General features: G+C 36.1%; 2 protein-coding genes across 14 annotated transcripts in view; both read left to right on the plus strand.

The window, feature by feature from the left end:
• Positions 1 to 5,805, plus strand: part of LOC106054686 (AMP deaminase 2-like) — an 86,084-nt gene extending 80,279 nt beyond the window's left edge. For 10 of the 11 annotated variants that reach the window (XM_056009778.1, XM_056009775.1, XM_056009781.1 and 7 more), the window contains one exon: positions 1,911 to 5,805. In XM_056009778.1, coding sequence (XP_055865753.1) covers positions 1,911 to 1,917 — 7 coding nt within the window. In that variant the 3' untranslated portion in view covers positions 1,918 to 5,805. The remainder of the gene's footprint in view (positions 1 to 1,910) is intronic. The other variant, XR_008774622.1, reaches the window with a different exon arrangement.
• Positions 5,806 to 10,226: 4,421 nt separating this feature from the next.
• Positions 10,227 to 25,953, plus strand: LOC106054685 (uncharacterized). Of its 3 annotated transcripts, XM_056009801.1 has the most exons (10): positions 10,307 to 10,321; positions 10,773 to 10,905; positions 12,391 to 13,096; positions 15,779 to 16,036; positions 18,615 to 18,692; positions 18,993 to 19,074; positions 19,832 to 19,884; positions 21,687 to 21,737; positions 23,599 to 23,823; positions 24,440 to 25,953. In XM_056009801.1, the coding sequence occupies exons 3-10, from the start codon at positions 12,398 to 12,400 to the stop codon at positions 24,497 to 24,499; spliced, it is 1,506 nt and encodes a 501-aa protein (XP_055865776.1). In that variant the 5' UTR covers positions 10,307 to 10,321; positions 10,773 to 10,905; positions 12,391 to 12,397; the 3' UTR covers positions 24,500 to 25,953. The 3 variants fall into 3 exon arrangements, with proteins under 3 accessions (XP_055865774.1, XP_055865776.1, XP_055865773.1); XM_056009799.1 differs by lacking the exon at positions 10,773 to 10,905 and having other exon boundaries at positions 10,227 to 10,321; positions 18,612 to 18,692; XM_056009798.1 differs by lacking the exon at positions 10,307 to 10,321 and having other exon boundaries at positions 18,612 to 18,692.

Consider the following 25,953-nt stretch of genomic DNA (forward strand, 5'->3'; position numbering starts at 1 on the left):
TAAAGTATTTCTGGGGAATGCATTCTAAATCCAGAAGATAGACCCTGTGCCTCATATAGACCCTGTGCCTCATATAGACCCTGTGCCTCATATAGACCCTGTGCCTCATATAGACCCTGTGCCTCATATAGACCCTGTGCCTCATATAGACCCTGTGCCTCATATAGACCCTGTGCCTCATATAGACCCTGTGCCTCATATAGACCCTGTGCCTCATATAGACCCTGTGCCTCATATAGACCCTGTGCCTCATATAGACCCTGTGCCTCAGATAGACCCTGTGCCTCATATAGACCCTGTGCCTCATATAGACCCTGTGCCTCATATAGACCCTGTGCCTCATATAGACCCTGTGCCTCATATAGGCCCTGTGCCTCATATAGGCCCTGTGCCTCATATAGACCCTGTGCCTCATATAGACCCTGTGCCTCATATAGACCCTGTGCCTCATATAGACCCTGTGCCTCATATAGACCCTGTGCCTCATATAGACCCTGTGCCTCATATAGACCCTGTGCCTCATATAGACCCTGTGCCTCATATAGACCCTGTGCCTCATATAGACCCTGTGCCTCATATAGACCCTGTGCCTCATATAGACCCTGTGCCTCATATAGACCCTGTGCCTCATATAGACCCTGTGCCTCCTGTTAAATGTAATTGTTAATGGATAAAGATAGCTCTGATGTTTCTCTACAAGATCTGTACTTAACCAAAGACGGACATTTTTTTCTGTTTCAGTTTATCTTGCATGTTATTTTCCAGGCAAAGTTTGTTTCTCAAATCTCTCATCCACTCGCCAACAGAAAAAAATATTTTTTTTTAGTTATAATTATGTTTAGATTTCAGATATATATTAGATCTCTATGAGCAGGAGTTATCCTTAAAAAAAATCTGTTCTGCTCATCTGTTCATGTTCTGCTCATCTGCTCATGTTCTGCAATTTACTTTCGATCCATTCAATAGAGCATCAAAAGTAAATCAATCGGTGTAAGTCATGTTGTTTTTTTTTTATGTTGAATGGTTAATAGTTGTAAATAAAGTTACAACTATAGTGTCAGTGTTGTACATTACAAGCGCCATTTTAGCTTGAGAATTTTGGCGTTTCTTTTTAGAAACTAAAAAAATTTTACAAAAATGTTTAAGTCAGATCTGCATTAGGTTCAGTCAATATAAAGGCCAAGTACACAAGTCCTAGTCAAACGTATTAACAATGTAAAATACTGGAACAAACCAACAATCTTTTTTTTTTTTTGTTTCACTTTTTGATTGATGATCACTCATTTGATTTTTTTTTCCCTACTTTTTGTACACAATTTTCGCTCAATACTTTGCATACTTTAAATGTTTTGTGTGTATCAATAGTTAGTGTAGCCCAACATTAACATCATTTTTTTTTTGTTCTAAACAACTTAACAGCTTTTCAATTCATTATATTTGTTACCAAGTATAAAACTAATAGTTGTAGTAATAATAAAGCACTAAAACTGAGCATTTGCACACTGCCATACTATGCTTCCATAAATTTTATAAATTTATATTGATCACTACTTTCATATACTGCTTACATCTTGATTTTAGTAATATCTTCATTATTATTTCACAAAACATCTATGATACATTTTTTGTGTGTGTTATACCATTGTATATTTTTTGTGTAAAATGGAAAGCTTTATTTTTTTTTATTTGTTTTAATGTAGCTATTAATATATATAAGAAGACTAAAAATTTGTTTTCTGTGATAAATGTGGCAAAGTTTTGTAGATTTAGCAAGTTGTTTATTTAGTTGTTTATCTAATAACTTTCAAAAGTAAGTCTGATTTCAGATTTTTTTATGGCACTGCTACCAAAGAAATGTTTTCATATCCTAACATTTTGTTCCTACTTATTGTTTTTCCTCATTTCTGCAGATGGTGAGTACACAAGTAGGTGGTCTCCCTTGGTTTGCTGCAGACTATTCCACATCTCTGAATGCTACAAGTGTTCTCATTTATTTTTAAAGCAATTTACTTAGACTTCAGCCCTAGTTTGAGCCTTGAAAGTTTTAACAGATTACAGTTTCAATCAAGCAAGAAGTGACTTGCTTTCATTTGAAAGAACATGCACACACACTTTATCAATAATAATTCTGAATCATGTTCTTACTGTAACAACAGCAATGTACAAATATTTGAACATAGGCATTACTTTGTACTTTAGATGTGCTGAGATGAAATGTTTCAACTTTGGCATTACTTTGTACTTTAGATGTGCTGAGACAAAATGTTTCAACTTTGGCATTACTTTGTACTTTAGATGTGCTGAGACAAAATGCTTTAACTTTATGTTTCAACTTTGGCATTTTTTTTTTTTTGTACTTTTAATAGATGTTCTGAGTCTATAGAACTCACAAATATTTTGTTCAAACCTCTACATCAGATGAAATATTTGGTCTCAAATATTCAAAGTAGGCTACTATTGTGTTCCAACTTTTACATTTGTATTATGTTTATTTTTTTTATCTACTAATGTTATTTTTTTGTGAAATAATGCTATAAATAATAGATTACATACTTTTTGGTACAATGTTTTTGTTTGGTAATTAGAAATAGAGATATCTATTTTTTTTTATATTTGTATGAAGATAGAACAAGGAGAGATACAAGATTTAGGTTGCTGTGTGGTCTGCTTATATCAGACTGTCATCACAATGGTACAGAGTTTGAATCCAGCCCACTGACATCCCTGCTGTCCTGCAGGAGATCTAGGCTATGAGATAATAATCTGGTATGCTCCTCACACTGTCATTATGAGGGTCCTGAGTTTGAATCCAGCCCTCTGCCATTCTGCAGGAGGTCTAGGCTAGGATTTAATAATCTTCATTTATGAAGGAATGTCCCAAACTTGTAAAACAAACAGGAGGGGAGGGGGAGGCAGTGGCTTGACCAGGTTGTAGATCATGTGGTTAATAATCTCTCTTCATTTTTTCTTATTTTTTTGGTGTAATTACTTTCTTCATTTAAAAAGGGCATTTCAAACAATTTGATGATAGAAAATAAATGTTTCTCTAATCAAATCAATTTCTCATAAGCAGATTTTTTTTCTTTTTGCTCACACATCACTGTCTTCATGAGAATTTTCAAATGTAATTTACCCCTACACAGAGTAGACTAGTGGACAGTGTCCAGTAGACTTGTGTAGACCAGTGGACAGTGTCTAGTAGACTTGTGTTGGTAATGGAAATCACATTCTAAAAACTTGGCCATTTCATTCTGTCTCTCATGCTTTGATTCAAATAAGACTTGAACTCATTGTACTGATTGTTAACTTGTTGACATTTTATTTCATTTCTATTGTCTTGTATTCTTGTAAATGTACTTTTGAAGTGTTTAAACTTTAAAGTAACACTTTCTGTTGTCTTGTATTTAAGCCAGGGAAATACATCTCTGCTGTGTACATTTTTTTTTTTAGAATGTTTATTTAAGGGGGTGAACACTCTGGCATTATTTTCTATTGAACTCTTTAGAGTGTTCAGCAGTTTATCTTGGGGAGGTAACTACTTATTAAGCAAGTTATCATGGGGAGGTAACAGCTTGTTAAATATGTTATAATTGGGTGTTAGCTACTTGTTAAATGAGTTATCACTGGGAGGTTACTACTTGTTAAATAAGTTATAATGGGGAGGTAACTACTTGTTAAACAAGTTATAATGGGGAGGTAACAACTTGTTAAACAATCGGCAGATATGATGTTTAAATAATAACAATGGCATATAATTTTATGCTCAGCAATTTAACATAAAGGCTGTATTGCTAGACCAATTGCCATATATTCTGTAAGATTCTTTAATGAAGATAAGGTGGAGTGTGCCGGCACTGTATATCACCTAAGCTACGCAACCCAAGCTGTGATCTACAATGATAATAATATACAAAAAGATAATACAATATTGCTGATATGTATGTTTATATGCATTTGAGTGTGTAATATTAAGATGGAATGGACGGGCATTGGGGCATTGGCATCGGGGCATTGGCATCGTGTGTTTTGTTTTGCTGTGCATTTGTAAAACACGATGTAACTGTATTTTTTTACTCACACCAATAATGTTCAGTGGGTCCCAATATTGCTTGGCTCGCTGTTTGGTGACGGATTTAATCATTGGTCAGAAAAGTTGTAGGAATCAGATCCAACATCTCTTTGTAGTTAGTACCAATTCTTTTTTTTTTTTTTGTATTTATTCAATTGATTTTTTTAATTTTTCAAATAATTGACTTTTCATCAATATAAGCTTGTTAGGGTGGTGTTGTTTTTTTTTTGCGATAGAGAAAATCTATATCCTATGTCTAATTGTTGTTTTTTGTTTTTTTCTTAGATTAGATAAAGCAAACATACATCGTGTGTCTAATAGTTTATGTTGGGTTTATTTTTTAGATGGAGCCAACCTAAATCTTATGACTTATGTCAAAGATTTTTTTTTTTGGACAGTTTTACTATAAGTTCCTTTATTTGTCTCATTGTAAAACCCAGGTTTAAGGAAGTTTAAGACTGTAGGTTATTGTGCTGGCCACGCAAATTATTTTTTACCCCCTAATAAACCAAATATTAAAAAAAATATGTATGCATTTGTCAATACCTGGTAGGCATTCTATGAATTCCATATTGTGATATTTCCTTGATATAAATATATATACACACTTAAAACCTCTAAACATGTATTCATTATATCCTTTTTTTGTATACATATAATTCATGTTGAATAGTTTGTACTATAAACTAAGGGTTTGTTATTCTATGGCATTCCTGTTATAACATTGTAATCCAGTTACATTTTGTTATTGTTTATTCAGTTGCTGAATGACTTAAGTCAGCTGACTGACCATCAAAATGGATCAGATTGAAAATTTCAGATGTTTCACTTGCAATAAACAGATGATATATTTTATTAGCATATTTCCAATGGGGGCTTGGTGGCTGAGTGGTTAAGCACTTGGCTTCTGAACATGGGATTCTGGGTTCAAATCTTGGTGAAGACTGGGATTTTGGATTTCAGAATGTTCAGGGTACACCTGAGTCCACTCAACTGTAATGGGTACCTAACTTAAGTTGGGGAAACTAAACCCTGCTCGTTAACCGTTGGCCAAAGAAATAGATAAACTTAACATGATCTGCCCTATATTTAGCAAGGTCTGAAATGGAAACTTTACTGGATTGTTAATATTTCATTATTTGAACAGATTGGAGTTGGTTAGTGTATAGGCCTATCAGTATGATCTGATCAATAGTTTTTCCCTTATAGGTTGTTAAAGCTATTTGAGGTTATATTTGTTTTGTTTTTTTTGCTGGGACGGGAAGGTGATAAAGTTTTTATTTTTCATACTTTGATGGTCAGCTTCCAGTTCTAATAATACATTTAAATCAATTAAAGTTGAAGTCCTTTGAGGATTGGGGCAACAGCATCAATCCTGTGAGCATTGGATTTTGTACAGTGATTAGGACAAAGAAAAAGACTCTTTAGCCTTCGGTCTTTCTCTCCATCAGAATGATCCAATTGTTCACGTCTGCTTGAGCTGGAGACACATCATTTATTAAGTGCTGCCCTCTATTCCATGTGCTCCAGGCACTGGTGAGGCCTACAATGTGACCTCCCCCTTTGTTGGAGAACTCATTTCAGATTTGATCACCAGATTGTAACTGTTGTTTACTTCGCTTGTTTTATATGAAGTCACTGCACTAAGGGTCAACAGTTGTTGTTTTGTACTATTGTCCCGATCTGATGTCTTTCTGTGTATCATTGTATCAATAAAATCAGATCTGTCAACAACAGCCTTGCTTTGTTTTATATATATTAAATATATACAGGTGAGTGATGTGGATCTTCAGGTGCATCATCTAGGTAACAATCCCATCATAACCCATAAGTGTCTAGTAATTAAATTGAGTGCAAGTTCTTTTTGTCAGTGGGGATGTGCTCGGTTTTGTTCTGTATATGGTCCCAGGTATGACAACTGTCCGCAGCCATGTCCCACGATTTTGTGAGAGTTAAAAAGACATCTAGAATTGCGATGAATCCCTTTAAGGCACATTCCTCGTTCCAAATGATAGGACAAACTTTTAAAAAATGCTCCTTCTTCCCTAGTGCTATTAGAGCAAGGAATGGGTTACCTGAGCCAGGCGGTAAAACCAATGACTTTGCAGAATTTAAGTCATGCATGACTTAATTGGACATAGGAACACGCGTAGGACGAAATCATCTTTTTGAAGTCACACTTGTATTTGATAAGATTAATGAAAGATCAATAAGTAAACTTACCAATATAGTATATATGGTTTGTCCATCGTGGTTCGATGATGACCGCTTTGTCATCCAGGGGGGCTGAGGGAATTGGTAAACGTACCAGAACAAATTTGAAAGTTCAGGCAACGAAGTTCAGCTAGAAAATATACCTGTTAGGAGTGCCGCTGTTGTAGCTTAGAATAAAAACAATGACGGATAATTTGTTTCTATTTGCTGAGTTTATCTCGATAGATTCTGATGTAACTAAGAAGAAGTTGACATTGTATAATAAATCTTTGACCTGCACTTTTCATGTGAACTCTCGTTTCATCTGTCCCTTGACGTTCATCGTAGGGCTGCTGTGACAGTTCGTGTAACCAAATCCCTCCACTTTTCCTTTGTCTGCATCTATGGCTTACTGAACATCGAATACATGCCATTCAACTGAACAACCATTGTTCAACATGAACAATATTAACAATAACGATAAGTTAACTTATATCAGTTAAATAACAAGAGAGTAAATGCAACAATTTAATGAATAAATAATGTAACATGACGTGACAGATGAATACGGGTTTGGTAACTAGTATTATACATGGTCAAATACAAACAAGCAGCTTATTCAAAATAACATGGCACACCTTAATCTCAGTGTCACAATTCCATCAGGGCTGGCGAAGCCCAATCACAAACATTCACAATGCCACGGACCACGTCAAAACCACTCAGGCTACCTACAACAGAGTCCCAAGCCTGCGTCCCTAAACAAGAAAATGCGCATTCCTTGAGACCGCCATTACAATATTATATTAATAATAATAATAATAATAATCTTTATTGTCCATATGGAAATTTGTCTTACAATTTGTGCATTACACCAAACAAAAAAACATTATAACTATAAGAAACCAAAGTGTACATTCACACCAGACTCACTCATAATTTACATGTGACAAAGTTTATATCACATTGTTCTTATTTAATGATTTGATTTCCAGGGGAACAAAAGAGTGTTTGTGTCTGTTTGTCTTTGCTATCGGTGTCTTGTATCTCTTTTGTGATGGTAAAATCACAAAATCGTGACACAAAGGGTGATTCTTTATTTCGAGGATCTTGTTAGCTTTTTTATAGATGTTTGTCTAAAACAACTGCCCAAATGGGTTGTTTTTTTTTTGCCAATGATTTTACCAGCAGCATTTAGGATTCTATAAAGTTTATTTTTATTTTTAATGCTCAGATTGCCATACCAGGCAGTGATATTGAAACTTAAAATATTGCAGATGTGAGCGTGATAAAACATAGACAAGGCCTTTTCGCTAACATTAAATGAGGACAGTTTTCTTAGTAATCGTAGTCTTTGCTGCCCTTTTTTACTGATATAATCAGTATTTGCAGTAAAATTTAGTTTATTGTCTAGGATAGTACCAAGGTATTTAAAGGTTTGCACTATTTCAATAGTCTCTCCAGCTACAGAAACAATATCATTTTCCTACGAAAATCGATTATCATTTCTTTGGGTTTTTTTACATTTAATAATAAAAAATTATCTTTACAGTATTTTTCAATGTATTCTGTTTCTCTGAAATACTCATTTACGTCTGAGCTCTCTGAGAGCAGGGCAAGAAGAGCCGCATCATGGGCGAATTTTGTGAAGGAGCAAAAAAGACTATCGGATTGAAAATCATTGGTGTACAAAATGAACCACATTGGGGATGTCACAGCCCCCTGGGGTGCCCCTGTGTTAACTATGCGTTCATTTGATATAACATTGTTTACCCTAACCCTCTGCGATCTCTGGGTCAAAAATTCATTAGCCCATAGTATTATGTATGGATTTCAAAACTACCCCGCGAAGAATAACGCAAAATAAGCTAACTTACCCAACACTGGGGAAGAAAACCACAACAAAGAACTCCATCTCAATGAAAAAACAAGCAGAGCAATGACACCAATATAGCGCGTCCTTAGAAACTAAAGCCCAAACCATTATGGTGCACAAAAGAGAAACATCCCACAAGAAGCAACTCTAGATGCGCACCACATTCAGTGTCCAACTTTCACAATCATATAGGAGTAAAGAGACCACTAGCGAATAATACAGTTTTAATTGAACAGGGAAACTGATGTTACTCTTCCAGATTTTCCACAGTTTGCTAATGACAGCGGATGAAAAGCTTAAACGTGTTTTTATCTTTTATTGATCCTCTATCTCTTGTTATGGTTGACTTCCATTGGTTGACCATTGAACTGTATGCAACATTTCGTACTATCTCCACCACAAACTAGTATTTTGCTTTTTTTCTGCACTGATTTCCATGCCAACTGCTCAAGCTGCAGCATCCAGTTTTGAAGATCTTGTAGCTGGTCAACATTTTCTCCAATGAGGTCTATACCAGCATATCTATTTTGTCTGCAAAAATAAGATTGTTTTTGAATACCGGAGAGTACAATAGTAAATGTTATGAGTTTCCATCATAATATGCTCCAGAAATATGTTAAAAAAGAGGTGGAGAGAGAATGTATCCTTGCCGCACTCCAGTTTGGTTCTTCAAAAGTACTGAGCTTTTTGCATTTAAACATTAGCTAAAAAAAAAATAGTTGCAATAGTAAATGTAGGCTACATGAACCTTTTTGATTTCTTGTACCGAAATTATTCTAGCAAAGTTTATAGCCAGCCTAGTGTGGAGTTGGATAAGATTATTTTTATTGGTCCCAAAGAGTAGAAATACAATTTGACTACAGCTGTCCACTTTAGTATTACTACTAGGCCTATGACATTAACAGTAGAGACACAAACACAAACAACATACAAACAACAAAACCATAGACACATACACACACACACTACACAATCAACACTGGATGAATTGGGCTCCTATATAAATTAACTGACATACTGGCCAAATGTTTTGTAAAAAATGTTTTTAAAAGGTTTTACATATGATTTACATATGATTCGCTACTTGTTGCGTCTGCTGATTACATTTGAAATGTGCACATGCATACATGGCTACTGGTCGTTCTTTAGAGTTGAAGAATATTTACTTCCTAGTCCAAACCATCCCGCAGGACGACGGGGGAGGGAAGCTAGCGGGCAGGGTTTGAACCCTGGACTATCGATAAGTCCGAACGAGAGTCCAGCGCGCAAACCGCACGACCAGTAGCCATGTATGCATGTGCACATTTCAAATGTAATCAGCAGACGCAACAAGTAGCGAATCATATAGAAATTAAAATTGACAATAGTATAACCTACTCCAATCCCTATAAACTTGTAGGCCTATTGAAAACTAGAATTTTCTTATTATGAGAGAAACTGTTTTCGAAAAAGCGGCGGACCGGATTAAATATTTTTGCGGGCTGGAGTTGGATCCGCGGGCCGTAATAGTTTGCCCATCACTGCTCTAATTCATTTCCGTTTTTTTGAGATGATGCGGAGGTCGCGACAATAATATGCGGCATTATTATGCCGTTTCACCTTTGGTACGCCCCTGCACACATTTATTTTTGTCTATATAACATAGCATATATAAGGTCGATACTCAACTATCTAATCTAGATCTAAAATTTTAAAAAGAAATATCTTTTAAAGAGCAACAATGATATAGGTTTTAAATTCTGAACATCTAGAATCTAGATGTAGACTAAAGATCTTTTTGAATAGAATAGCTGGAGCTAGACTATATCACTGGGGTTCTCAGCCTGTGGGTCGCTACTCCTTGGGGGGTCGATTGACGATTTGCCAGGGGTCGCCTAAGACCATCGAAAATATGGATTGTATTTTGCCTATTCTTCTGTTGCTGTATGTGTGTGTGTGGGGGGGGGGTCGCAGCACAGTGGGGGATTATAAAAAAAAGGGGTCGCCGAGCCTAAAAGGTGGAGAACCGCTGCTATATCACAATCTACATCGGAAGTTCTTTCTACTAATTTTAGTTTTCAGTTTCAGTATCAAGATCTATATTTAAAACACGGGATTTCCCGCAATATTCATAACATTATCAGTTGTTTAGGTCTTTACTCAGTTACTGTGTGCCTTTTAGAATCTTCAATGTTTTAACTTTCGTGAGTAGACAACATCTTTGTTATTGACCATATGAAGGAAGTGGAAGTTTGATTAACATTTTGAAATTGAAAATAATGGATCCTATTCTAGATCTAGATCTATAGATAGATTCGCTAGATCTAGATTAGGAAAGTAGAATAAAAATATACGTCGTAGATCTAGACAATCTAGTAAAAAAAAGTAGTATTGCAAATCATAATATTAAAATTAAATAAATGCAATATGACTGAATATGAATAGATGAGTAGTGGTAGGCAACCAGTCCAGACTAAGACGACTTTAAGTCAGTAAAGTCACTAGATCTATAACTAAACAGTAAATGTTATATCATCATATTATATCTGTATGACTCATCTTGTTTCTGTTTCATAGACAGTGGATGCTCCAACATAATTATATACTTTATTACTAGACTCTAATATTATAATGGTATTGAATCCTCTTCTTTAGTTAGGGAAGTTTTGGCTCTGATTAAACATTGGACAACTTTCTCACAGCTTATGCATGTGAATGAATCTGTGTAGAACTATCAGGCCTGTTTTGTTTTTCTTTCTCCTGTCCTTTTGCTATCTGAAAAGAAAAGGTAAGTATATGCCTACCAGCAGTTACACAGTCTGTCTTTATGATTTATGTTCTGATCTTTTTCTCCCATATACTGTCACTGATCATCATCATCATCAAACTCCATTTGAGTGAGGGCTAGAGACACTCAAATCCTCTCTTACAAAAGCCCTGGACAGAAACCCTGATGTTTTGTGTAGTGCATATTATGTCTCCATACAGGTCAAGAATTTGTGGTTTCCCAGACTTGTTGAGACAGAGATCAGTCTGAGGCAGTCAAAAAGAATATAAGACATGGTGCTTCTTCTTCCCCTCAACAGGGGCGCAGTGAGCCCAAGTTTGGCTGTAGCCATGTGAAATATGAGCCAACAGGACTGTTGCCTGTCCTGCACTGTGCTATAATAGCTTGTTCAGGCCTGGACAGCCTCCACCACAGGGAAGTGCTGTCAGGGCACTTTAAGAGCTCTCAGACTCTGCAGGCTTTTTGGGACTTTTCCCAGAACTCAAACCACTTTTCCATTTTTATTTGTGGATTGTTGCCAGAACATGTTGAAACTCACAGCCTGCTCATTAGGTATTGTTAGTTCTCCCTGGTGGGCCAAGGAGTCTGCAATGGTGTTGCCAGTCACACCTATGTGACTCAGTACCCACTGCATCATTAGATGGGTGTTATAAGGTTGGTTTATATTGTTTGAAGCCATGATGACAGTGTTGATATTGGGAGGCCATTGTCCAGAGCTTTGCAAAGCTTGTAGTACAGGTTTTGAGTGTCAGTGCTACAACAATCTTTGTTGCCCGCACATGTCCCTCGTTGAGTTGAGAGTCAACGACTTAGGCTTCACAGACTGCCATGGCCTCTGCAACAAAACTGCAAATACTATCACATGGTCCAAAGATTTAACTGAGTCAAAGTTAAGAAACTCAAATGTTGGCTCCAGAGTCTATTGATAACGACCCATCAGTATATGCAAAAATGGCACTGGGCTTAAAAGCATTGATGGTTTCTCGTGCTAGTATTTTAAGGTCGTTAGATGTATGCCTTAGTTAGTGGCATCAGGGTCCAATAGCAGGGCCAGCCTTAGATAATTAGAAGCCCTATCTAGATGAAGTGAATTTTGTGACCCCAAATGAAATAGAAAAATAAAAAATAACAACTAAAATTATGCAATTTATCAAAAACCTAATGCGCTACAACAATTGCAGTGAGGAAAAGTTTTGCTCTTCTTTACAAAAAATTTTCCGAGTTCTATGCAAGGTCCCCAAACAATTGGAGGCCCTATGCTTATGCCAGCCCTGCCACCAGTTTCAAGTGAATGTCTGGGGCCATTGGGTGACCCCAAGGTAGATAGCTTTAGTCCTGCCTGCTTGCCTGTAGATCAATCTTGAATGTTCCTTTGGTCTGGCTCTCTCAGCAAGCTCTTGAACAACCGAATATATTTTTGTGTCACCTACATAAATGTATCTTAAAGAAAGATTTTTTTCTTTTTTTTTTTTTTTGTTCATTTAGAAACACAATGTCTTCTGATGACGAGCTGCTAGCTCTTCAACTTCAAGAAGAAGAAATTGCTACAGCGGGTCTACAGTGCACTTTGTTTGAAGGTACTTTAGGTGCAGAAGGCCGCAATAATCTTGAGATAGCAAGAATCCTCTCACTTGAGGAAGAAAATTTAGCAAGTGAGCATCTTATTAAATTAATCAAAAAGAATGGTGATCTTCCCGATGCTGCTTTCCAAGAGCTAGTGAGCCGCTGCCAACAAGAGATTACACAAAGCTGTGCCCAAAAACCTTGCTCAGTTTTACAACAGGAAGAAGCCAGTGCAATAGACATTAACAATTCCACTTATCAAGAAGATAATGATGATGCTACGTACCAAATGATAGCTAGGGTTGTCCAAAAAGAGGAAGCTGATAGCTACAGTTATCACAATGCTTTGCAGCTACAGCAGCAAGAGGAGGAAGAGATGGAGATTGATGCTACTTCTGACACCATTGCAAGAATCACTCAGCAAGACGAAATGCAAACCTTAAGTTACCTTAGTGCCTTGCGGTTACAAGAAGAAGAAAATGATAGAATGACAAATGATATTTCACAGGCCAAGTTGTTCAATAACAATGCCGTCAGTATTCCTAATAGCAGCAGAACAAAGATCAATGACTTTTTCATTCCAACAGAAGAAGTTGATGAAATAGACGCAGACTGTGAATTAATTGGGGTATGTACATGTATTACAGTTCTAGCATTTGAGTTTTTGTTATTTTCTTCTACTAAATTCAATTTGTAAATGAAGTATTAACACACAGATTGCTAATTAGTTTCATTTCTGTTCAGTGGAAATGAGATTTCAGTTCAAGAATTAATTTAAGGATTTTTTAATTTTGTTTTGTAAACTTATAAACTTAAGCTGTTTTTATGAGAAAGAAAATTCCCCAAACCTGACTAAATGGTAAAGAGCTTAGTTGCTAAACCTAGAGGTCTTAGGTTCACATCTATGGGAAGGCTGGGATATGAATTTCAGGATTTCTTAAGACGCCCGTGACATTAGTTAAGGAAAGTTTAAGGTGATGGCTGTAACAGTGTTGATGGCGGACTTGCAGGTGTATGTATAGATGCCTGTGTGTTAATACTGTCTGACCTTAGTGACCCGTAGAGGGGTACCATTCATGACCGACTGACTGGCTGGACTAAGAGTTGTTGACAGCATGATTTATTAGAGTGTTTCATTGTTTACATTTGAATGACTAATCTGTTCGGAAAATGTAGACCTAATGTCTATATCAGTGTTTCCCAAACATTTCCCTTAATGGAACACTTCGCACATTCGTAGCATTGAGCGAAATACTTTGCTTATCTTTAGAGAGATTAATTCATGTGGTGGCCTATTAGTTAATTATTCCAGTAGTTCGTGGAACATTTATTCGTGGAAGGCTAAGGTTCGGCGAAACAGTTTGGAAACACTGGTCTATATTAATGCTTAAGTTTATTAATAAAACTACATGCTTCTAGTTCCAGTTTCTTCATGCACTTGCTGTGGGGCAAGCAAGTAAAAGCAAGAAGGCACCATACTTATATTACTATTACACTTGCTACATGGAGGTGCGGTGGCTGAGTGGTAAAGTGCTTGGCTTCCAATCAGGGGTCCTGGGTTCGAATCCTGGTGAAGACTGGGATTTTTAATTTCGGGATCTTTGGGCTCCTCTGAGTCAACACATCTCTTAGGGGTACCTGACATTAGTTGGGGAAAGGAAAGGCGGTTGGTTGTTGTGCTGTCCACATGACTTTCTCGTTAACTGTGGGCCAAAGCAACAGATGACTTTGACATCATTCACTAGTTTGTGCAACTTAATCTTGTTAAGATTGTTGATAACCAGAGATTGAACAAAGTTGTTTTAATTATTATTCTCAACTTCCAGTTTAACTCTATGCCACTGTTGTTGCCAGCCTATGACTTGTAAAATCAAACTGCTGATAGACAAACTAAACTACTGTTGGCGTATTATATCTTAACTTATAAAACTTGAAATGACTTGAGTATCTTCTTTGCGAACAATACGAAATAGAACTTTTTTTTTTTACAATATAGACAAATTCAACTTGATATTGAATAAAAGAAATGTTATCATCATCATCATCATCAAACTCCATTAGATTGAGGCTTGAGAGGCTCAAATCCTCTCTTGCAAAAGCCCTGGACAGAAACCCTGCTGTCTTGCGTAGTGCATGAATGTCGCCATACAGGTCGAGAATTTTGGGTTGACCAGACCTGTCGAGATAGAGATCAGCAAGTCTGGGGCAGTCAAACAGGATATGAGGCACAGTTTCCTCTTCTTCCCTGCAGCAGGGGCACCGTGAATCAAAATTTGGCCACAGACGCGAGAAATATGAGCCAACAGGACAGTGGCCTGTCCTGCACTGTGCTATAATAGCTTGCTCAGGCCTGGACAGCCTCCACCACAGGAAGTGTGGTCAGGGCGCCTCATGCGCTCCCAGACTCCACGGGCTTTTTGGGACTTGTCCCAGCACTCAAACCACTTTTCCATTTCTGTATTTTGGTATTATAGCCAGGGCTTGATGAAAGAAAGAAATGTTATAGACTTTAGTAATGATATAAAATGGTATTTTGAAGTCTAGCTCACTTCAAAAACATGTCTTTTCAGTCTGTCGTCTCATGTAACCAAGACAGCTTACATCAGAAACATATAATTCACACTCCTTAACCACCAACGGGTCACTAACCTCATCTCTTGTCACCATAGAAAGACAGGCCATAACAATCATCAGGTCTTTTTAATGCCCATGTTATAAAAATAGTATTGTACTAGTTTTCGTTTGTTTTTCAGGTTGCAAAGAGGTACATTGCTTGATAAAAGTTGAACTAAAACTCTAGTAAATATTCTATCTTATATAAAATACAGATGTTACTTCAAAAAAGAAGATAATTACATGTAAATCGATGACTTATGGCAGAATTTAAGTCATTGGTTAACATGCATGACTAGATTGACCTAGGAACATGTGTAAGACGTAATCATCTTCTTTTTTAAAGTAGCGTCTGTATTGTATAAGATAAGATAAGAAGATAATGACTTAAATTCTTCAAGTTGTTTGTTTTCCTGGCTGATTCGGGCAACCCATTCCATGCTCTAATAGCACTAGGGAAGAAGGAGTATTTGTACAAATTGGTCCTAGCATATGGAACAAGGGATTATCTTATTGTCTTTCTGAGTATCTTATTAGGCTTTATTTTTGTATTTGAAGATTATGGTTCAACGTTTTATGTATAATTGCTACTTTACTTTTGAGTCTTCTATCCTGAAGTTTTTCTAAATCTAGTGGTTTCACTAAAGGTGTTCCTCTAGTCAAATGTGAGTTTCTACATTTTCAAACTATATTTCAGGCCACAGCAGCCGCACCACCTCTTCATCATAACACACTCAAGAAGGATTTGAACCTTGCAACAGATGAACAGATGGCCAGGCTGATTCAGGAGGAGGAAGATGCAGAGGAACTTGCTCAAAGCATAGAATTGGCATTAAAACTTCAGATGGAGGAAGAGGCAAAGGCAAAGAGACGGGGTCGTGGTTCACAAAGAGATCTGGCATACAGGAACACATTTACAGGAATGCCTCATCGGGGACAAAAAGAGGAGGAAAGAGTAAGTAGTAGTAGTAGTAGTTCCCGTAGTAGTTCCCATTTCAGATTGCGATCCATAGGGCAGATGATGTAAATTTCATCTGTTTCTGTGGCTCACGGCTAACGAGGATGTATGTAACCTGCACAACCACCAGCCTGCCTTTACTTTTCCCCAACAAATGTCAGGTACCCATTAGAGATGTGTTGACTCAGAGAAGCCCAAAGATCCTGAAATTAAAAATCCTAATCTTCACCAGGGTTCAAACCTGGGACTCCCAGTTTGGAAGCCAAGTACTTTACGGTTCAACCACCGTGCCTCCAGTTTTACTTTAGTATCCATAAATAATGTTTAACCAGATTAACCAGATTAACCAGAATAATTGGTATGCATGAAGCTATGACAACTAAACTTTATAGATATTTATAAATCTAGAGATGGTTTTACTAAACATTGTGTAGGTATACATAAAAGGTTTATAAATAAGCTAAAGTTTATACATCTAGGGATGATTTTACTCTACAGAGTGATGAGTACATGATCCTTATTTTTTGAAAATTATGAATTATAAGTTTGTATATCTTTTCTTGAAGTCTTGAATGGAAGAAACAAATACAATGTGAATGTTGGACATCTATTTGCATCTTCCCAGAAAATTAGATTCAGCTCATCCTTAATGACAAAGTGCTGCAAGTGTATCAGCCAGCATGCAAAGATTTTAATAAATAAATGAAACATTGTTGTGCACATAAATATTATAAGGGTCAGTGGTGGGGGTAATAAAGTGTTCCACAACCAAATTGAACTTCTCAAACTCTAATCTCAGTGGAATCTGGATTTTTTTTTTCTGGGGTTCTAGGGATTGGCTGAGTTCTGATTGCGCCACTTTTAGTATAATTTCTTAAAGATGAAAAAAGCAATTATTCATTGCCTTTTTGCTGCATATTGGCGGCATGATGGTTTGACAACCTTCGACGGTTCCCTTCATTATTAGTAAAAGTCTTGTTCGACATTCAGTATCAGCGTCGACTATCTTCTAGTGTTGGCCTTTCGCCTGTGTTATTAGATTTCGTTATTTGAGTGTTACCTCCATTTGGTTTATCTGCATAAGACACACAGCAAAAACACCTAACAACTTGCACCTAACAGCGGTAAAAGGGCTTGGTTTCTGAACAGAGGGGTCCCAGGTTTGAGTCTCAGTGTAGACTGGAATTCAGAACTTTGGAATTTTGAGGATACTTGAAATGAAATAACAAGACTTTCATAATATAAACAAATAGCTAGCTTCTTTAATCCGCCATCTTGGCTCACTGATAGCATCTGCTAGCAATGGGCATAACTCTTCCTACTTGTTATGATGCTCATTTAGTATGGCTTTAATACACTGAATGACTACACAACACACATCTCTCTCTCTCTCTCTCTCTCTTTATATTTATATATATATATATATATATATATATATATATATATATATATATATATATATATATATATATACCTAAAGGGGGGGGGAGAATATACAATATTATGTGAGTTACTGAAAGTGGGGTAAACATCCATCAACATCCCCTCTCTTCCCTAAAAAAAGAATTTAAAAAACCTCTAATGGGTTCCAAATGGGGTAAGAAATAAACTTGAGGAGCTATAGAAGGCTCTTAACTCTTTCTCTCCTAACTGACGATACCATCGTTGATTCCAACAGAATGTGGTAAATAATTACGGAGAGAAAGTGTTAAGTATCACATACAAAGACCTGTTCACTAATGAAGAGATTAGAAACAACATGTTGGGTCCCATGGTGATCTGCTAACCACTGTCCAAAAATCACAAACCAACACTTTATGGAGATATGAATGTTTTATAAATGTTATATTTTAGGTATATGAATATTTAATAAATGTTATATTCTAAGTATATGAATATTTTATAAATGTTATATTCTAAGTATATGAATATTTTATAAATGTTATATTCTAAGTGTATGAATATTTTATAAATGTTATATTCTATGTATATGAATATTTTATAAATGTTATATTCTATTTATATGAATATTTTATAAATGTTATATCCTAAGTATATGAATATTTTATAAATGTTATATTCTATGTGTGTGCATATTTTATAAATGTTATATTCTAAGTATATGAATATTTTATAAATGTTATATTCTAAGCATATGAATATTTTATAAATGTTATATTTTTAAAGAATCTCGAGTCTACATTATAATTTTAAATAAAGATATTTAAGTTCAATTGTGATCATTATTATTTGAGGTTGATATGACACTTCAAAAAGTATTATGGAGCACATCATATCATTTTATTATAGATGTTTCTTAAAAAAAGTTTAGATGGAAAGTATTGATTGAGTTTCTTATCATTTGATTGTAAACCATTTAAAAGTTGGGTTTATTTTAAAGGCTGTGATATTTTGTACCCAGATTTAAATGCATAATCATCTTGCCTACAAAAAACAATATTTTGCAGCTTAATACTAAAAATATTTGTGTTAATACATAGATCACATTTATTTGTGTAAGAAAAAATGCTATCCATTGATGTTTTTTTTATTTTATGTTCCACTACCTTAGCAGCCCAGACACCTTACTGGCGCGAGGAGCAGGCCTCCTTTTAACTTTCAGCCAATGAGACAAGTTTTGGCAGCCAGAAATGTGAGTACTTGAGTGAACTTGGTCAGTGAGTAGACTAGTGAACTAGGTCAGTGAGAAGACTAGTGAATAGTTATAAAAGTAACCTTTTTGTTTTTCAGTCATTGTAAATTGCAAATCATCATTAAGAATTAAATGTGTAATAATTTTATAGTGTTCATCTTGGTCTACTACTATTTTATGTGCAGTAAAGTCACTGACAAATGTTTGATGAATGATAGGTATGCAAAGATTTGAATGTTTCGAATAAGTTTATACATTCATTCTGAATTAATCACCTTCAACTCATTTTTTTTTTTACAGCATGTCCCTGCAGAAGATTTTTTTTATGAGGATATGAATCAAGCAGTCATCCGATCTTTTGGGAATTTCAGTGATCACAATGGTAATAGAATATATACATATATAATATAATCCTATTAGTATCCTAATCCTATTAGGCTAAAAAAAACAAACCTACTTGGCTTACTAAAATTTAGTAAAGTCATTCGAAAATGGAGATCCCTTTTAGCCTATCAGGTCAAGTCTTGGTATATCTGCAACAACAATAAATGCCATCTTTAATTTATCTAATATTTGGGAGGTATCTATATTGCCTTTAGGTGCTCAGCAAATACAACTTAGCTCCAGCTAATATCTGGGAGGTATCTATATTACCTTTAGGAGCTCAGCAAACACAAGTTAACTCCAGCTAATATTTGGAAGGTATCTATATTACCTTTAGGAGCTCAGCAAACACAACTTAGCTCCAACTAATATTTGGGAGGTATCTATATTACTTTTAGGAACACAGCAAACACAACTTAGCTCCAGCTAATATCTGGGAGATATCTATATTACCTTTAGGTGCTCAGCAAACACATCTTAGCTCCAGCTAATATCTGGGAGGTAACTATATTACCTTTAGGAGCTCAGCAAACACAACTTAGCTCCAGCTAATATTTGGGAGGCATCTATATTATCTTCAGGTGCTCAGCAAACACAACTTAGCTCCAGCTAATATCTGGGAAGTATCTATTGCCTTTTGGAGCTCAGCTTAGCTCCAGCAGGGATTTGGACTTGAACACATACCACAACCTAATGTTAACATTTTTTTTTTACAAATTATTTGCCCATCAAATTTAATCTTTACATATATTCAGATGATGATCCACCATTTCTGCTGCCACCTGGTTTAGAAGGTTTCAATGTTGAGGTTAGTTGTTTTATAGATCAAACTGTTTCTGATAATATCTTTCTTTAATGTTAGCATTTCATCAATAGAATGAAAAAGAAAATTGTTTATTTATTGGTAAGTGTCAATAGCTTTAAATACTTTGGAGCTATTATCTCAGATGAAGAAACCAAACCTGAACTACTGGCCAGAATAGCACAGTCCACAGCAGCACTTGCAAAACTCTAAATAATTTGGAAAGAGAAAGGCACAGCCGTCTTCATAAAACCTACTGATGCTCACTGGTCACTGCCACATTCTTATATGCTTGCGAATCTTGGATACTGACTCCAGATCTTGAGAGGAGAATCCTAACAATGGAACTAATATGCTACAGAAAGATTTTAGGTATCACTTACAAAGACCACAAATGAAGACATTAGATAGAGGATTAGCACAGCCAATGGACCACATGATGACCTGCTAACCAAGGTAAAAAAACTAAAACTTATACAAGGTCCTCAGGGCTCACTAAAATCTTCCTTCAGGAAACAATACCAGGAAAAAGAAGAAGAGGCAGACAGAGAACTTGACAGGAAGACAAGATAAAAGATGTATTGGCTTCACATTTAAAAAGATTCTATCTAAGACAAAAGACAGGAATGGAGAAAGATGGTCAACAGATCTTGTTAATAGTCCAACAAAATATGGAATAGGCGAAGGTGAATGCAGACAAAGGCCTTGTCCTCAGGGGTATGCTGAAACAAAGGCTATTTTTGTTATGCACACCTGCAATGTGGGGTTGTCTAGTCAGAGGTCTATGGTTCAAATCCTCGTCAGTGCCTACTTAATTTTATCATATTATGTTCACGTTCAATTCTCAATTATAGGGCTGCTATTTGATCTTACATGCCACTGTTTGTAATCTGTCTGTATCTTTGTTTGTAAGGTGCGGTGGTTGAATGGTAAAGTGTTTGGCTTCCAAACCGGGGATCCCGGGTTTGAATCCTGGTGAAGACTGGGATTTTTAATCTTGGGATCTTTGGTCGACTCTGAGTCCACCCAGCTCTAATGGGTACCTGACATTAGTTGGGGAAAAGTAATGGTGATTTGTCGTTGTGCATGCCACTTGACGTCCTCGTTAACCGTAGGCCACAGGAACAGATGACCTTTTATATCATCTGCCCTATAGACCACAAAGTCTGAAAGGGGGAACTTTATCTTGTGTTTCCTAACAATATGAACTTTATTTTAAATACTTTACTACTTTACTTTACTTAAATTAAACAAGAAGATCCTTGAGACATTTTACGGCGCGACTGTACAAAATCTGCTAACATACGGAATAAGTTGTTGGCATGGCAACGCCTCATCTAAACTGTTGCAACATCTAGAAAACATCATTAAAAAGGCATCAAAAATTACACTCACAACATTACCACATTTAAAGGAACTTTTTGAACGAACGTGCCTAAGAAAAATAAAAAAAATCTTGGAAGACAACGGCCACCCGCTTCATCAGAACTACACCAGGTCGTCACGAAGTGGGCGACTGCTGTCAATCAAAACAAGAACGGAGCGGTACAAAAACTCGTTCCTACCTCACTCGGTCAGACTCTATCACCGCCACTCATTGATCAGGAAACATGAAATGCACCAAGATACCTGTGTGTAGTTACTGAATGAACTCTTTATGTTGTCTGTTGTATTTATGTGTATTTTTCTTTATATGAGAAACGAGTCCTTGTAATCACAACAAATTTCCGTAAAGATCAATAAAGCAGTCTTAGTCTTAGTCTTAGTTTTATCTTGTGTTTCCTAACAATGTTTTGTTGTATCAACAGCCAGGCCAGAATCTAGACATCATTACCATCCCTCACAACAGCAACTATGAGGTGAGTTGTTCAGGGACTGTCGACATATGAATCTTATGTTATGATACTTTTCATGCAAAGAAAGAATTTACTACGCTGCAAGGCATATTTTTTTGTGTGATAGTTTTTGTTACTCAGCTACCATGTTTTAATTCTTTTATATACTTCATGAAACATGTATGCTTTCTGCAGTGCTCAGACCCTGTCTGGCACAACACCTGCCTGATATAATCCCTTCCTGTCACAATACCTGCCTGTCACAATACCTGTCTGACACAGTCCCTGCCTGACACAATCTCTGCCTGACACAATATCTGTCTGACACAATCCCTGCCTGACACAGTCTGCCTGACACAATCCCTGTCTGACACAATCCCTGCCTGACACAGTCTGCCTGACACAATCCCTGTCTGACACAGTCTGCCTGACACAATCCCTGTCTGACACAATCCCTGTCTGACACAGTCCCTGTCTGACACAGTCCCTGCCTGACACAGTCCCTGCCTGACACAGTTCCAGCCTGGTCCGAAACATTGGGGAATAGGGCAGTGTACTTGAATCACTTTTAGCACTTAAAAATTATGCACCAAATTAAGGTTATAGTTTAGTATTGTGAATTAGAACAGTAAACAATTATTATTTACTTATTTGACAAATTTGGATTGGTTCCCAAGATGCCGATAACGAAGGGAGATTATTTATGAAAGTACTGCAGAAATGAATTGAATTATTTATTCACTTTAAAAATATATTATTTACTTTTAGCTAGATCCATTTACCCCCCCCCCCCTTCCCCTTTCCATTTTCAATTCTGCCAAAACTGTCAGAATGTTCTAGTGTAAAGAAATGAAAACATTTGGTTACAGATTTTTATATACAGTAACAAAAAACAAATATGTGCTGGCTTCAGGTAAAGGAGAAAAATTGGAGGGGAGATGACTGCTGCATTAAAACTTCAAGTTGTGCCCCTTGGCTGGTATCACATGATCTTGTTCCATCCTTTTTAATAGCAGTCATATGTGGAGTCTATCCTGTTAAAGTTAAATGGGGGAAAAAAAAGTTTTAGAAATAATGATTCAGTTTCTCAGGGCTGACTTTTTTGAAATCTGTTAGAGCTCTTCAACTTTTAGAAATAATGATTCAGTTTCTTAGGGCTGACTTTTGGAAATCTCTTGGAGCTCTTTGGTGTATCCAGTATAAAAACACAAGACATATTGATGAGCTTTGTTTTTTTAAAAGGCTTATATTATTTTGAGTGCACCTTTTAGCCGAACCAAGTTCCGCTCTCAGACCTTGTGCTCTGTAAGGCAGATGCTGTAAAGATCATCTGTTTCTGTGGTTAAAAACCTAGTTTTCTGATCACTTTGGTCTTGAGAAAAAAAATAGTTTCAATTCGTAGGAAGCTTTAGACTTTACCTCTCTTTGACTTAAAACTTATTATATTATAATTGGCATGGGTATCTGACTAGCAGTAATAAAGGACACTTAATACAAACATTGGAGGCACAGTGGCTGGGCGGTAAAGCTCTTTGCTTCCGATCTGGGGTCCTGAGTTTGAATCTCGGTGAAGACTGGGATTTTTAATTTCAGGATATTTGGGTGCTTCTGAGTACACCCAGCTCTAATGGGTACCTGACATTAGTTGGGGAAAAGTAAAGGCAGTTAGTCATTGTGCTGGCTATATGACTCAGTTGTTAACTGTAGGCGACAGAAACAGATGACCTTTACAACATCTACCTTACAGAGCACAACGTCTGAAAAGGGAACTTTTTTTTAATGCAAACATCTTTTTATTTAGTTAGCAGCAGTGACCTTCAATTTAGCATCCTTGACATTGTTTTGTTAATCACCAAAACCTCCAATATGATTTTTCTAAACCCAGGAGCTCATAGCATTGAGTGAATCTATTGGTGAAGTCAGCTGTGGTTTGTCAGTCGCTCAAATCAACACATTCCCTGTCAGGAGATGGAGGGCAGATGTTGGCGCAACAAAAGGCGAGGGAGACAATTGCAGCATCTGTATAAGCGATTTTGAAAACAATGAGGAGGTGCGGAGATTGCCTTGTAAGCACGAGTTTCATAAGAAATGTGTGGATCCTTGGATAAAGGTAAGCTGACTCGCAGGCCTGTGCCCATTTAGTTATCTCTGTTGCTGGCAGAGTAAGCAAAGCTGCATTCCATAAAATTTTTGGCATTTTCAAGCAAGGCAGGAAAAAATTTTACTGTTTCTTACTTTGCTCAGGCATTGACTAGAATTGCTCTTTCTTATTCTGTATAGGTATTGACTAGAATAGCTCTTTCTTATTTTGTATAGGTATTGACTAGAATAGCTCCTTCTTATTTTGTATAGGTATTGACTAGAATAGCTCTTTCTTATTTTGTATAGGTATTGACTAGAATAGCTATTCATTACTTTTATTAGGCATCGGCTAGAATTGCTATTTCCTACTTTGTCTAGTTATCGACTAGAATAGCTATTTCCTTTTTATTGTCAAGTCATTGTTACGAGTTAATGCTTCTTACTTTGTCTAGGCATGGAATAGAATGACTTGTCCAGGCATGAAAATGTTTATGAAAGTATTTTGTTAACATAAATTATTCACAATAATTTCTTATCAGTAATCAGTACAGTATTGTTATTTTCTTTAAAGTCCTACAAAATAAAATGTAATGGTATTCATTGAATCATGTACACATTTATTTGTGCATTTCTCTAAATTACAGGATAAACCAAACTGTCCAACGTGCAGGGCTGACCTGAAAGAAAAGATGAAGTCTAAATAATCTGGACTGAAAGAAAAGATGAAGTCTAAATAATCTGGACTGAAAGAAAAGATGAAGTCTAAATAATCTGGACTGAAAGAAAAGATGCCAAACTCTGTGATCTTTAAAAACTTTTTTTTTGGGAGGACATATTTAATCAAAGTTGGTTGTATTTAAAGCATCTCCACCTCAAGATGATTCAAATTAACACTTTGCCTCTTTGGAAATTGATACAGAACTATGTTTCAAGTAGATGTTTTGAAATATCAATTTACCTTTTTTTTATTTGTTTAAACCACTATACACACTTAGATTTTTTTTACATTAAATTTTCTCAACTTAGTCTTGTTATGAAAATGTACCCTATTATGTAGCCTACTCTGTTGACCCATCCAGAGTGGTTTCTATTCTATAGAGTTTCTCTGTTGACCCATGCAGTGAGGTCTCTATTCTTTAGAGTTTCTCATTTGATCCAATCAGTGTGGTCTCTATTCTTAGAGTTTCTCTGTTGACCCACCCAGTGTGGTCTCTATTCTTTAGAGTTTCTCTGTCGACCTACCCAGTGTGGTCTCTTTAGAGTTTCTCTGACGACCCACCCAGTGTGGTCTCTATTCTTTAGAGTTTCTCTGTCGACCCACCCAGTGTGGTCTCTATTCTATAAGAGTTCGCTATAGTTAGGAATGTACATTCTCTTGTTATAAAAAATGTTTTTTGAAAATTAGTGAAACATTTGTCCAATTATATTTGTTACGTAAACTCAACTGTCTATAAAAAAAATTATGAATTGGGGGACAATTTTTCAGCTTTTTAAGATTTTGCCATTTAAGTAAAAATCTATTCATTTTTTTTGACAAAGAATAACATTAGAACTCCCTGGTGGAGTGACTCATATTTGGTGGGAGAGGAATTTAACACTAACAGTTTTTGCATGTAGTCACAAGATGTGAATCTTCTGTTAGTTTTAAATGTCTCGGAACCATGATTTTTTAAAACTTTATATTGTCCAGCTTTTTTGTTTTTTTTTTAACTGGAAGGTCATTCTGTGTTCAATTGAGAAATGTTATTGTTAAATGTTAACTAAAATAAAACATGACACTATTATAATTTTGAGATGTATTTACACAAAATGAATCATAGGTAACCATTGATCTGGCAGCAAGTCAGGTGTAACAGAAACTTGTTTTAAAACATAACAATGACAGTAGATAAATAAGTTTATATCTTCAGCGATGCTCGTGATACCGGGAACAAATGCTGACATTTCACAAAAGTCTCATTCAAGTAAATAGTATAAAAATTTCATAGTTTTGGTTGGGGACTTTGTTATGGTCTTGAAAGAAATTTCCAGTTGCTTGTTATCGTCTAAATATATTGAATGAATATTGATGATGTCCTAATAAAATAATAAGACTTTAATGACCTCCCACGATTCACTTGATTTGTATAGAACAAAAGAATTAAAACTATAAAAACTA

Source organism: Biomphalaria glabrata, chromosome 14, assembly GCF_947242115.1.
Source record: "Biomphalaria glabrata chromosome 14, xgBioGlab47.1, whole genome shotgun sequence".
Taxonomy (NCBI): domain Eukaryota; kingdom Metazoa; phylum Mollusca; class Gastropoda; family Planorbidae; genus Biomphalaria; species Biomphalaria glabrata.